This window comes from Sceloporus occidentalis, unplaced genomic scaffold, assembly GCF_023333645.1.
Source record: "Sceloporus occidentalis isolate IW3139 unplaced genomic scaffold, rSceOcc1.0.p SCAF_93, whole genome shotgun sequence".
Classification (NCBI taxonomy): domain Eukaryota; kingdom Metazoa; phylum Chordata; class Lepidosauria; order Squamata; family Phrynosomatidae; genus Sceloporus; species Sceloporus occidentalis.
Window position 1 is genome coordinate 2,852,392 of NW_028317073.1, and position 14,988 is coordinate 2,867,379.

Here is a 14,988-nt window from a genome sequence, read left to right on the forward strand (position 1 = left end):
GATTGTTTTGCGATCTATATCTTCACTTCACCAGTTAGAGAGGTTTGTTTTAAATGTTGTCCTACTTTCCCATTCCTAATCATTGTTACCATTTAATTTCATTTACAGGTGAAACATTAGATAAAAATAATGTGTTTGGCGAAACAGCACCAGTCCTGGAGAGAAAACAGGAGACCCCCAAGACATTGATAGATCTGGATGTTGCAGGTTTGAGGAAAAAAAAATATTTTTCATTCAAACGTTGTGGGTCAATTTTGGTACTAAATTGTCTAGTTCAGATATATATCTGATGGCTTCTTAAAGAATAATAGAAAAGGCGTTATGCTGATAAAACATTTTAATTTCAGGAAAACACATCTCGATTCAGAAAAGACTTGCTGACTTGGAGGCTTTTGCTGAACAAACGAATGGTAAGTAAACAGTGTTTAGTAACCTTTTGGTTTTAGATGTTTCCACGGATTCGGTTATGGATAATGCACACACAAACCCTGTATGAGATACATGTTATCTAAATGTTGATATTCAACTGGTATTAACTGGAGATAATAATCTCAGTGTCTGCATTATATGCAGAGCTGACCAAGAGTTCCAAGGGGTCTAATGGGACCTCTCTATACTAAAAGTGTTCCCATTAATTGCAAAATGCAGACCGTGAAGCTTTAACCAAGGTTAGTTTGATTTTTTGGACTTACAAAGTACTTTATTACCCTACCAAAGGTGAATGCACATTAAACTGTCCCTTTACTGACGCATCTGTTTTAAACACAGAACAGTGTCTAAATCATTCATGTTACAGCTCATGTTTCAGTGTTGCATATGTATTTTTTTAAACCATATTTGGATGTCAATGTGAGTAAATCCCAACGACCTGTTTCAACTTTGGTATGATTACTTCACAAAGCAAAAGCAATAAGTCAAAGGGAGTTTATTTCAAGAGGGGAAAGGTTTTATGTATTAAATGCTCCATTTGCTAAATCTGATGTATGTGATATTCTCCAACTTTGTTTTACTCAGATACTTCTAAATCAGTGACATATATTGTAAGGGATAGAGAGAGCATAATCTGTAGCCAGTTTTAATAAATATATTTAAAGGCTAGAACAGGGGCGTCCAACATGCAGCCCGCGGGCCAAATGCGGCCCGCGAGACCTCGAGGTGCGGCCCGCGTAAGATCGGCAGCCAGGGCAACCGATCTTACGCGAGCCGCACCTCAAGCCCTGCTACTTACTTGTGGGAGGGTCTTCTGGACTGCACAGAGGAAGCGGAGTTCACGTGACATCCTACTTCCTCTGTGCTTTAGCAGAGAAGGCAGAGGGAGGCCGCGCCCCCTGCTGAAGTCTGTGAGCGGCATCGAGGAGCTGCAGTGCAGGTAAGGGGGTGGGGAGGGTGTTTGAATGAATGAGTGTGTGTGATTGAGGGAATGAATCTATGAATGAATGATTATATGAATAAATGAGTGTGTGTGATAGCATGGATGTGTAAGTGCTGGAACCTAGGCATGATGGGACTGTGATTGCTGTTAGCAATCACACTCCTATCATGCCAAGTCAGCCAGTACATGCTGAAACCTGGCCAGCTGCCCCCCTTGTGTAGTGATGCTTACAGCAGTATGGGGTCTGCACTTACAGCCACCCTGTACCAGCATGTACTGGCTGATTTGGCATGATAGGAGTGTGATTGCTAACAGCAATCACAGTCCCATAATGCCTAGGTTCCAGCATTTACTGGATGGATGTGTAAGTGCTGGAACCTAGGCATGATGGGACTGTGACTACTGTTAGCAATCACACTCCTATCATGCCAAGTCAGCCAGTACATGCTGAAACCTAGCTAGCTGCCCCCCTTGTGTAGTGATGCTGCCAGCAGTATGGGGTCTGCACATCACTTACAGCCACCCTGTACCAGCATGTACTGGCTGACTTGGCATGATAGGAGTGTGATTGCTAACAGCAATCACAGCGAGCACAGTCCCATCATGCCTAGGTACCAGCATTTACTGGTTGCCTGGGTATGATAGGAGTGTGATTGCTGTTAGCAATCACACTCCTGTCATGCCAAGTCATATTGCTAATTTTGTCCAATTGTGTGTTACCTACTTTTATTAAACATGTGAGTTTTTATTATTATTTTTAAAGGTGGGGGTCATTTTCGGTTTTGGCTAAGTGAACCCTGAATGTTTTGGTCCCGAATTTTCATTTTAGTTCATCCCTAGAATAAATCTAGGGAATCCTGAATTTGTAGTCGCAAAACTTTCAAGGCCCAGAAATCAGTGAGAGGAAGAGTAAAGGTTTTGTGTCATTTTACTTTATTTTAATCTGCATATTTTATTAAAGGCCATATTTTTTGTCACAGTGAAAAATGAGTGCAGCCCGCGCACGTATACAATTCTGATGAAGTGGCCCACTGCAGAAAAAACTTGGACACCCCTGGACTAGAAGATGGTTCTTGATGACATATTGTTTTTTATGTTTTGGTTTTAGGTGAAAAGAAACCTTGTCCTCTGTGTCCAGAAGAAAGGTTCAGGGCCTGCCATATCAATAAGCTTTTTAAACACCTAACAAATTTGCACTGGAAAGTGTCAGTTGAATTTGAAGGTTTGTTTTCCATTGACATTAATAAATATTTGTTTGGATTTTATCTAGCATGCTGCATAGGTCAAAACTATGTTTTGGAAGGAATCATACTTTATTAGACGGCATACAAAGAAATGTGATGTGCGGATATAAACATTAGTTTAGCAGAACCATAAACCATAACCTGGCTATAGTCTGTTAAGATGAGTAATCTAATGGATGTTTAAGTTATAAAAATATTGGTTGTTTTATAAACATTATATATATATATATATTGTTCTTTTCCTCCAAATAGTGTATAATAAAAAAAAAAATTCTTGTATTTTCATCCTTTAATGCTTATGGAATTACTTATGGAATTACACTATGTAATTAACTAGATGTTGTGTTGTCTCTGGGAGCTGTGAAATACAAGCTTTACAAATAAAGACAACATATGAGAAGTTGGAAATTCTGTAACATATCACGGAAGTACATTAGTAATGCTTGTTTCATATATATTTAAAAGTGTATTTAAGTATATAATAGATAATAAAAAATATAACTCCTTATACATAAGTTTTTGTGTGTTGTAGGGTCTAAATTCTGTTTTGTTTTCAAGAGAAAAATCACTTTCCAAAAGTATTGTATTGCATTATTGTAGTGTGTTTATTTTTTCTAGGGTACAGAATGTGTATATGTTGCTTACCCTGCCTGGAACTGAATGCAGTTCAAAATGACGATGAGGTAATTTCTATCCGTGTTTTTCCTTAGATTTTAGCGAACATTCCATTAAATGGGGAAAAGACAAAATGTTGGTGCGCTAAGCTAGTCTCAGGCTCAGATAATACAAATGTATAATACCAGGCCTACCAAACAGTGTAAGCATGCTGCAAATACAGTGTGTTGGCTGTACAATGTATACAAAAAACAAAAACTGTCTGCGCTTCTTACCCTAATAAAGAGGTTTTGATTATATGAACTGGCCAAAGCATAATTAAGCTCACCCGCCATGAGAGTGTGCCTTGACGTGGCGGGTGAACTTAATTGTGCTTTGGACAATTCATATAACCAAAACCTCTCATTTATATTATGTATATATATTTGTTGCCAACTTTATTAGGGTAAGAAGCGCAGACAGTTTTGGGGTTTTGTATTCCATTAAATGGACCTAAAACTGTTGATCTGACATTTTTAGCCTGTTCAGTATTTCTTTTAGATTTTTCTTTCAAAACCCCACATATAAAATCCATTTTATTTAGAAACCCATGCATGGCATGGTTAATTATTTCTTTTATCTCAAACCATCTTATATTGTATTTTTCTTGACAACCAGTGAATTGCAGCTATTCTTTTAAAGGTAACCCGTAAATGTTTCTCTTTCAGTTGCCTGGTAAGGTTGGGGCACATTATCACTGCATCATCTGCTCTGCTCTTGTTGCTAGAAGACGATCTGAAATGATAAGTCACATTAAACGACATGTTAACAAAGGAGAAACAGAAGTAAAAGTATCATCTGGTAAGCAATCTTTAATTGTACCTTAATGCAATGTAATACACAGTACAGCCTAGTACTACACTGTAAATAATGTGTGCCTGATGCTTGTACCGGTTTAACTTATGTGTGCTCTGTGTGCCTTTTCAGACACTGTCATTATTTCTCTGCTTTTTCTTACGTTTATTACATTGGTTTCCTGGAATTCCACAGGCAGGTTGCAAGAAATTTTCCACGAGTCAAACGCTGATGTCCAAGTTCTTCCTAATTCCAAGACGCCACAAAAATCAGGAACATTTTTCAACCCAAAAATGAAAACTAACCGGTGAGCTGTGAAATCCTATGAAAGGAGTGGGAAAACCATTTCTCTCTTTTCAAAGACCCTAGTTGTGCGTTCACTGGTCTGTATAAAATACCAGGAAGTAGCATATTTTTTATTAAAGCGTAGTAGACGGCTGTTTATAATACCCACTGTTGTACTTTATTTTCCTGTCATATAGTGTCAGTACCACGGGGTGTCGCTCTTCCTAGGGACAAGGACCTACAATTGAAGAGGTTAAGATTACCTCCTACTCCTCTCCTATAAGAGCCCCGGTTGCCCAAATACCTCCAGTTCTTCCTTGTCCCTTGTCAGGGACGGACCTTTTTTATTTTTTTCGTTCTTCTTTGGTGGGACACACGGGTTGTGTCCAGGGGGATCCCTCCGATTGCTCCCCGGGCGGTGAGCAGAGCGAGGCGTACCGTCCGCATTGGCGGACGTTACGGAACTGCATAGACGCCATGCTTTTATGCCGGTGAAATTTGGAGCATGCGCACAGCGGTGGAATGCACGCCAGCGCTGCGTTCCACCAAGAGTACTGAGCATGCGTGAAGCAGTTCTCTTGTTCAGGGCGCGAAAACTAAATTGTTTTCGCATATATAAAGGCTGTGCTGCCCAGTCTGACAGCAGAGGAGCTTGTCAACATTGTTTTTTCCGTGTCACCAGCCCCCCCACACGGATTGAGGCGTTGTAAGGTAGGATTTGGTTAATCTTAACCCTTCAAATCCTCTGCCCTCTATTTTCTACTAAAAAAAAATGTTTTCTTTTATATTATTAGATGTCTGGTCCGGTTTCACCAGATAAACCGGATAAGGAGAAATCTATTTCACCTGCTCCAAAAAAGGCTGTTAAGACTAAACACTTATTGTGCACTGAATGTGCCAGTCCTTTGCCGGATGGTTGTAAAAAGAAATATTGCAATGCCTGCTCCGCTGAGAGTTTGGCAAAAGAGAAACAAAAAGACATGCAGTCTTTCTTAGGTTGGTTCCAGGACAACCTGGCACAAACGTTTGAAACGTTTAAAGCAGCAGCAGTTAATCCTATGGAACCCGTAAGGATTAAATCCCTCAAACGTAAAAGGGCATCAGCTTCTCCTCATTCTGATTGGTCCTCTGGAGAGGTCTCTAGTTCGTCCTATTCGGCTTCATCTAGCGAAGAGTCAGAGGATGAGACCAATTTTCCTCCGCAGGAACTTCGTATATTTGTTAAGGAGGTCTCACGGCTTTTTCAAGATGCAGACCTGTCGGCTCACCCTAAGGGGTTGCCTATGTTACCTAAAATGCAGAATCTCATGTATAGAGAATGGAATAATCCAGACAAAAGAGCCTTTATCTCTAAGCACTTTAAGCAGCTTTTTCACCTTCAGGGTGATGAGAAATGGGAAGATATCCCCAAAGTAGACGTCCAGATAGCCCAGCTTTCTAAGCGTACTACCATTCCCATTAGTGAAGTGGCTGGTCTGAAAGACCCTATGGATAAGAGGGCAGAAACTTCCTATAGACGGGTGTTCTAGTCATCTGGTTTCCAGTGCAAAGTGGCGTTATCTAGCTCATCTGTGGCTAAAGCTCAAGGTATCTGGTTGCAGTCCTTAGAAGGCAGTCTGTCAGACTCAATGGATGAAGGTTTGTCTAAACTACCGTATTGGCTCGAATATAGGCCGCACTCCCCCCCCCACTTTAAGTCTTTAAAGTGGGGGTGCGGCCTATTTTCGGGGTCTAACGCCCGACGCCCGGGACATGCAGTTCCGGGCGCCGGGCAGGCAGCGGGGTTAGGATACAGATCCCCCGCAGCGGTGCAGGGGACCTGCATCCTACTCTCCGATACGCTCAGACAGCCTCCCCTGCCAGCACTTTCCACGGGGGGGGGTGCCGGCACGGGAGGTTGTCTAAGCGCATCAGGCGGACGGTCACCGGCTGCGGAGGTTGTTTACCCCCATCACCGCAGCCGGTGACCGTCCGCACGATGTGTTTTACCTCTGCCCCCAAGACTTACCAGAGCAGACTCCCGGGTGTCTTGCGGGGCCGGCGGGGGACAGCTACGCAATACGCGTATACAACTTCCGGTGCCGGCACATCCGCTGAGTGCCGGCACCGGAAGTTGTATTGCGTAGCTGTCCCCTGCCGGCCCCGCAAGACACCCGGGAGTCTGCTCTGGTAAGTCGGGGGGGGGGGCAGAGTGGCAGCATATCTCGGGGGGGGGGGGAGGACAGTGGCAGCATATCTCGGGGGGGGGGAAGGAGGAGGACAGTGGCAGCATATCTTTAAAAAGGCACCAAACTTTTAGGGTGCGGCCTATATACGGGGGCGGCCTATATCCGAGCCAATACGGTATTTAAAAATCTTAGACTGGTTAATAGCTTCCTGGTGGAAGCTGCCGAAGAGAGCCTTAAACTCTCGGCCCGTAACATGGGTTTGTCTTCCGTGGCTAGAAGAGCCTTATGGCTACACTCTTGGGCGGCAGATACTGCTTCCAAATCGACATTATGCGATTTACCCTTTGAAAGAACCAAACTATTCGGTTCTCCCTTGGAGGAACTGATCAGACACATGTCAGATACTAAAAAGGAACTTCCTCAGGATAGGTAAAGCAGATGGAACAAAAGATACCAGTATAGACCTTCCAGGTCTTTTCAACCAGTGTTCAAGGCACAAACTTTTCGTAAACAACACGAGAGGAAGTTTCAGGAACATCCTAAGAAACCAGAGGTCAGGAAGTTCTGACAGTGTTCGAGGTCGTTTGCAATGGTTCCTGCCAAAATGGAGACAAACCACAAACAACTCCTGGGTCCTCAGGATCATTGCGGACGGGTACAGGATACATTTTTTCAGGATTCCACGTCCTCTGTTCCTGATTTCGTTTTACCCTTCTCAAGTGAAGAACTCAGCACTGTTTGCCGAAAGCCTTATCCTTCTCAAAAAAGGTGTCATAGAGCCTGTTCCAAAGAATCAGGAGTTTCAGGGAGTCTATTCTCGTCTCTTCCTGGTCTCAAAACCGGATGGGTCCTTCCGTCCAATTTTAGATCTAAAGAGAGTCAATGCCTGCATTCCTTACTGTCACTTCAGATTGGAATCCATTCTCACGGTTACTCACCTGTTAAGACAAGGGGACTTTATGGTTACACTAGACCTAAAAGATGCTTATCTCCATGTGCCAATCCCTACAGCTTCCAGGAAGTATCTCAGATTTGCCATAAGAGTCGGGACAAGAGTTCGACATTTTCAGTTCACTTCTCTCCCTTTTGGCCTGTCGTCAACTCCACGCATTTTCACAAAACTTTTAACCCCTATTGCAGCAGCTTTGTGGAAAGAGGGAGTCACAGTCGTCCCTTATCTGGACGATTGGCTTCTGAAAGCAAGTTCTTCTCAGGAGCTCCTGGCACATCACAGGTTTACGACCCGATGCTTGGAGGAACACGGCTGGATCATAAACCACAAAAAATCCAACCTTATTCCAACCACGAAGATCCAGTTTCTGGGACTCATAGTGGATTCCGTCTCATCGAGACTATATCTCCCACGTTCAAAGATCAAAAGAGTAAGGAAACAGGTTTCCTTTTTACAACAAAATCCAACCCTTCCCTTCAGGATGACTATGAGTATCCTGGGTAGTCTTACAGCTTGTATTCCGGCAGTAAGCTGGTCCAAGGCACAGTTGACAACCCTTCAATGGGACATCCTGCAACAGTGGTCCAGGAGACTGGAGGATCTGGACGTCGCCTTCACGGTGTCCAAGCACATCTTACTCCGGCTGAATTGGTGGAAAGCGAAGGGGCGCCTCGCCCGAGGTCGATCTTTTCTGCCACGTCAGTGGGTCACTCTCACCACGGATGCCTCCAAAGTAGGCTGGGGAGCTCATTTGTACGGCCTCTGCAGTCAGGGCAGCTTGTCCTTAATCGATCAGACCCAATCGTCAAACTTTCGAGAACTAAAAGCTGTGCTTCTGGCGCTCAAGGCATTCGGTTCAAGATTACGGGGGACAGCTGTGCGAATTCAGTCCGACAATGCCACCACAGTCTCATACATAAACAGGCAGGGTGGCACCCGAATTCCAAAGCTCCAGGACCTGTCAGACGAACTCATGCTCTGGGCCCAAAGGAATCTAGAGGATTTAGCAGCCACACATATCAGAGGAGTGGACAACGGTCTGGCAGACGATCTCAGCAGATCTCGTTGCTCCCAAGCAAACTGGTCCCTGGACAAGAGCATCTTCTCTCTCCTGGTTCAAAAGTTCGGCCTGCCAGAAATAGACCTTATGGCAACGAGACAAAACAGCAAATTACCAATTTTCGCCTCCCTTTACAGGCAGGACAATCCTCTCCTGTTAGACGGAATGTCGGTGGTTTGGTCATTCAAGATGGCTTATGTGTTTCCTCCAGTGGCCATGATTCCTCGAATCCTCCTCAAGATTCTGGTAGACAAAGCCAGGGTTTTAGCTATTCTCCCTTATTGGCCAAATCGAAGTTGGTTTTCGGAGCCGCTCAGTATGGCGATATGGCAGTGTGGGAACTACCAGTGTCTTCCCGTCTTCTAGAAAACAAGAACCTTTCCAGGGATGTTCTTCTAAGATTCAGATTGACGGCTTGGGTGCTGCAAGGATGATCCTCCAGGGCAGAGGCCTTTCCAGTTCTATGACAGAGGTCCTCCTGAATTCAGTACGAAGATCTACGTCTACTATTTATTTACGAGTCTGGAATAAATTTCTTCACGGGTGTGTCTCTCAAGTTTTTATCTCTCAAGACGGCATTTTTAGTAGCCATTACCTCGGCAAGGAGGGTCAGTGAGCTTCAGGCTCTTTCCGCGGCTTCGGAATTTACGATTTTTCACCAAGATAAAGTCGTTTTGTACATTAAACCTTCTTTTTTGCCCAAGGTCATCTCTGAATTTAATATCAATCAGCCGTTAATTTTACCCTCCTTCTTCCCGTCACCGGCTACTCCAGAGGAAACGCTCTGGCACACTCTAGACGTCCACAGAGCTCTACGGATTTATATAGACCGCACTGCTCCTTTCCGCTCTATGGATCAATTGTTTGTTAATTATTTTGGTAAATCTGCAGGCCATGCGGCCTCCAAGCACACGATATCTCGTTGGCTGACGGAAACTATTCGCTTAACCTACACTCTCAGCGGTCAGGTTCTTTCATCTCGCATTACTGCTCACTCAACCAGAGCTATGGCTACGTCCTGGGCTGAAAGGTCTTCTGCATCCCCGGGAGAAATATGCAAAGCAGCCACTTGGTCTTCATTTCACACGTTTGTCAAGCATTACCGGCTAGACATCTTCTCCTCCTCTGATGCTGATTTCGTGCGTAAGGTGGTCCAGTCGGTTACCTCGTGACTATATTCCCCACCCAAAGGGGGCATCTTGCTACATCCCCGTGGTACTGACACTATATGACAGGAAAAATAGAAATTTTACTCACCGTAAATTCTTTTTTCCTTAGTATATTGTCAGTACGTATATCCCTCCCTGTACGTTTTTGTATTAAAATTATTTTTGCAAGCTATCTTGTGTTCTTGGTACTTTCTGGAGGTATTTGGGCAACCGGGGCTCTTATAGGGGAGGAGTAGGAGGGGTTAGGAGGTAATCTTAACCTCTTCAATTCTAGGTCCTTGTCCCTAGGAAGAGCGACACCCCGTGGTACTGACACTATACTAAGGAAAAAATAATTTACGGTGAGTAAAATTTCTATTTTTCTTTAAGGCAGCTAATATTCTGTGCTTTGGCAGTACTTGCTGAAGAGAGAAAACCACTGGAGTGCCTCGATGCATTTGGGTCAACAGGTATGCAACATCAAACATTGACACACAGCAAAACAGTAATGTTTCATACCAAGCTTCTGAGAATGGCAGAGAAACCCTGTTAGCAAGGGTTTGTCTAACAATAGTTTTTAATGAATTTAAAGCTTTTTGGAAGAAAGAGGAATTGGGATGCCTTACCAAAATTTGTGCTTTTTATTGATATTATTGTAAAGGCTACATTTAGCGTCCCATTAAAATTACACTAAAGAACCTATGTGTATTTCAGTTGAATGTGTTGGCTGTTTTTGAGTTATCTTTACTATGTAGCACACAAATGTGACCATTCTACTTCACATGTATATGCAGACCTAGAGGTTTATTCTGTAAACTGTAATCTTCCAGAGGAGGGGAGATGAAACATTTCTACACACCTGTTAAGTACCAGGTTTAGTTAGCTTCTCCTGTATAATGCATAGGCAAATCATTAAGTGTTTTACTTTTATAGTTTTTATTATATCATCCCACTACATTTAGATACATTTGTGTGTATCCGTAACTTGTGTATTTTTCACCTTGGTTTTGCTCAGGCATCATGGGTTTACAGTGGGCAAAACATCTTGGGAATTCGGTGAAAGTCACCATCAATGATATAAGTGACAGTTCAGTAGCAATGATTCGTGAAAACTGTTCTCTCAACAAGATGAAAGTGTTGATGAAGAGGGAAGAGGAAGCTGAAGAGAAGCCAGAATTATTAGAAGAGGGGGAGGAATATCTGGGGGCTGTAGAAGTGACCCAATCAGATGCTAATGTCTTGATGCATCTCCGATCATTCGACTTCATGTGAGCAACATGCATTGTTTCCTTAAATTAGAGTCCTACACTACAATTAACCCTGCAGTGTTCTCTATTCTTTTCTTTATAAGTGTAATTTTTAATATTTATATTTGGTCCATCAGACACCTCGATCCTTTCGGGACATCAGTGAATTACCTAGATGCAGCTTTTCGAAACGTCAGGAATATGGGGATTGTGTCTGTGACCTCAACTGACACTGGATCTCTGTACGCTAAAAATCTGCATGTAGCAAAGCGTCATTATGGATGCAATATCATTAGAACCGAATACTTCAAAGAGCTGGCTGCAAGAATTATTTTGTGCTCGATTGCCAGGTAATGTCTGCACAGATAAAAGGCAAGAAATCTTTATATTTTGTTTTCCTGGCACTTTTCAGTTTGCTATAAGGAATTATTATTGATGGATGAAACAGCCATCTTGTTTCCTTCGTAGCCGTCTCTTGGGACAGGATTGGTGATGAAATACCTTGAGATAATGATCATTATGTAAACGTGTCTTTATACATGTAATCACTCATTTTCTGTGATGAATGTTTTTGATTATAATTAAAAATCCAACTCATGATACTTGAAGCAAAAGCAGTGTAAATCCAGCAACTTACTGACTTTATTCATGCATATAAAAAGATCAGAACTTCACATTTTATAAATTATATCTTTTTGGCAGAGTTTCATATACAATCAATTGTATGCAATTGGCACTGCTTGCGTTTTTGGGGGTAGCACTTGAATGAATATTACCCAATTGCTTGCAGTGGCAACGTTCGGTTTTACATGTTAATAGAACGATGAAACAAAGCAAACCTTACTTTACAACCCAGCTGACTCGTGCAGCATTTCTTACTCCGTTTATATGTGTAAAATGCCTATTTCATATTTTCTAGAGCGGCTGCTCGTTGTAACAAAGGAATTGAGGTCCTGTTTTCTGTAGCCGTGGAACATTTTGTCCTAGTCGTCGTCCGGGTTTTGAGAGGACCTACTCAGGCTGATGAAAGTTTAAAGAAGATAAACATGCTTATCCACTGCCACTGGTGTGAAGAAAGAATCTTTCAGAAAGAAGGAAACATGGTAGAAGGTGATTACTAGAACATTGCATAGTCACATCTTTCTCTGATAGAGCCATTAGTCATGACTATAATACCTTTAGTTGGCCCAAGACAGACAAAAAAGTCACATATGTTTCCAAGAACTCCGATGTTGGGAGAGTTGTGTTTCAGCTCCTTAACTTCACTGTACATTATGAGTCTCTGCTGCAAGAAGGTAGGCCTTATGCAATGTGTAGATAAATCGGGAGCATTAAAGTCTCCCCACCCATTAAATTATGCATTATACAGGGCCAGTTCAGGCCTTAACAATGGAGACAGTTGCTAGTGTTGGCCCTTTATAACAGTGAAGAGACCTGAAACCGCAACTCTCCTACCAACTCTGCCTTTAATGAACAAACCCCTTTTTCACATTTTCATATCTCTGAGAAACGTTCACATAGGAAGATCTGGTTGAAATGTTTCTATATGTGTAGTTATATTTTATCACTCTAGTAGATGTAATGTTTTTTGCTATATGTATTTTTAATAGAAAATCCTTACAACCAACTACCATGCGATTGTCATAAGAGTATGCCAGGAAGATCCGCAGTTATGTTGGGTCCAATGTGGTAAGCAATACTTTTCATTTTACATAAATCAATGAAATTACAGAATACTTACTGTGAAAATAAAGTACACCCAGTACTGGTTAAAACACGGTATTTGTGTAGCGTGATAAAATAATTTAGTCACTGTTCCTGGGAGGATGTCTTTGTGTGTCTGATCACTTTTTAATTTGTTGCTCTTTTGAAAATATTCTATGTAGTCAAAGGAAAACTATATAAATGTACACTTTCTGTCTTCGCTCCACATGACCGTACTATATGCTTTTATGCTATAGGGCTGGATCTCTGTATAACTCTGGATTCCTCAGACGAATGCTTTTTGAATCTGTGCAACATGGAGCTGATGACATCCAGCCTTTATTGAAGACGCTTGTTTGTGAGGGTGAATGTACAATATTAAAACAATTCACCATACAGTCAAACCTCAGCAGTCAGGGTAGGCAATTGTCCTTGGCAATGGACCCAGGGGTGTATTAAATCATACATCCAAAACGTATTACAAACTTGGTTGCAAATGTTTTACTACTAGGAAGCGGTTAAAAGTTTCCTTATGTTTATTTTGCAGAAGAAAGCGGGGTGTTCATCAAAATTACAGATTCAAGAGAACCTTCTGCAGACAATGGTATGATTTGAGTTGATGGTTATGATGATGATAAAAGCAACTTAGTAGAGAAGCAAATATTTATTCGGCTAGGTTTCCACTTGGTTTTTTTTTGCTAAAAACGCCCATAATAACGCCAATTCAGCCACACAGCGTTTTATTAGTGAAAAAACGCTGCGGCCAGAGGTTAGCTGTTCTTCAATAGGAAATCGCACAATGCCATATCCACTTGGCGTTTTTCTGTTTGGCGTTTTTTCAGTCCTCTTTGGCGTTTTTCTGCTTTTTTGGGCTCTGTGGCAGTTTTTCTAAATCGCAGCATGTTGACACTCTGGCGTTTTTTGCAAGGAAATCTTGGCGCTTTTCTCCAATAGAAGTCTATGGGAGAGAAAAAACGTCATGAAAAAGCCATGTGGGTTTTATGCCTTGGCGTTTCTTATGGCGTTTTTTTCCACAGTTACAATGCAGAGGATGGACCCAGTATCTGTGTGTCCCACGAGAAATAGGCTGGAAACAAACAGTTTCACACAAAACAAAGTTCATATTGAATTTTACACCATTTGGAACAAACATGCCATTACAAAAAAACATACTCAACTGGATCCTGCCTGCCAAAAGCAACAGCAAACAATGTGCACCATCATTTGGGGCCAATCTTCCTAGAGGAGCAGACATTCGGAATAAAGCATGCCTTACAAACCACAGAAAAGAGACAAAAGGGTCCGCCGTGGCGTGTTTAAGTAGAACTCTACCAAGGAAATGACATCAGGAGGGGGCAGATACTTGCCATTTATCCAAATCTCTTTGAGCTGGGTGTAAATTCCAACGTGTAAAGGCTGGAAAAACTGCAAAAAGGTCAAAAAAGCAATTTCCACAGAAAGGCTAAAACGCCAGAAAAAACTCCAAAACGCAGGAGAATGCAGTGGCAGTTTTCTTGGCGTTTTTCATCAAGAAAATAACGCAGGACAAAAACCCAAGTGGAAACCTAGCCTTCTGCAGTTAAATTATTTATGATAGAATAACAAGTTAATTATTGGAAGCAAGTGGTAATGCTTTACGTGCAAATTCATTTTGTAGGTTGATTGAAATAAACGCACTCTTTATAGTTTAATACAGTGGAGTATATAGAAGATTGAAACAGACATATTTTCAACAACACCAAGCCAGAAGTACTTAATAAATGATGATGATTTACATTAGAAAATCAATATTGCTGTCCACATTCAGTATCCCATGTGACGATAGAGAAGCCAATAGTTTTTAGGAAAAACATTTTCCATTAACGCCTCTCAATATTTTGTGTAGGACACAACTTAATGGCTCAGGGAGTATATTTCAGCTTAGATATCAATAGCTCCACATTCTCATTCTTGCTTAGGGATAAATTATTCCAATACATATAATGACAGCTTTATTCTGAATTGAGTTTTCAGCCAATCAGAAAACAGTTTGCATTCAAGCTATGACAGCTGTTTAAAAATACACAGGTTTAACTAATGTAAAGATAACCCCTGTTGTAAAAAATACTTGTTAACATTTATTTCAATCTATCTATGTGTATTCATTAAAAAAGCTGACCTTTGGTTTAGTTACCCTATCATGTTTATAATGGTACATGTGTGTTATATGTATGTATGGAACCACTAATTCTTTATCAGCATTAGTAACACTATGAAACTCTTTCTATCACAAACATATATATCCTACTCTGGCCTAGGTCTATGGTAGCAGGCTACGGTGGTGTGACAGCCTATGACCCTCTTTAGCATGGTCAGGTCA

General features: G+C 41.8%; 1 protein-coding gene across 1 annotated transcript in view; it reads left to right on the plus strand.

Annotated features, from left to right (window-relative positions):
* Window positions 1-14,988, plus strand: part of LOC149284432 (tRNA (guanine(27)-N(2))-dimethyltransferase-like) — a 40,727-nt gene that overhangs the window by 24,208 nt on the left and 1,531 nt on the right. The window contains exons 6-19 of the mRNA XM_089496736.1: window positions 109-207; window positions 348-414; window positions 1,852-1,877; window positions 2,466-2,594; window positions 3,235-3,299; window positions 3,939-4,071; window positions 4,261-4,372; window positions 10,069-10,148; window positions 10,694-10,946; window positions 11,063-11,275; window positions 11,845-12,035; window positions 12,536-12,614; window positions 12,887-13,047; window positions 13,177-13,233. Coding sequence (XP_089352862.1) covers window positions 109-207; window positions 348-414; window positions 1,852-1,877; window positions 2,466-2,594; window positions 3,235-3,299; window positions 3,939-4,071; window positions 4,261-4,372; window positions 10,069-10,148; window positions 10,694-10,946; window positions 11,063-11,275; window positions 11,845-12,035; window positions 12,536-12,614; window positions 12,887-13,047; window positions 13,177-13,233 — 1,665 coding nt within the window. The remainder of the gene's footprint in view (window positions 1-108; window positions 208-347; window positions 415-1,851; window positions 1,878-2,465; window positions 2,595-3,234; window positions 3,300-3,938; window positions 4,072-4,260; window positions 4,373-10,068; window positions 10,149-10,693; window positions 10,947-11,062; window positions 11,276-11,844; window positions 12,036-12,535; window positions 12,615-12,886; window positions 13,048-13,176; window positions 13,234-14,988) is intronic.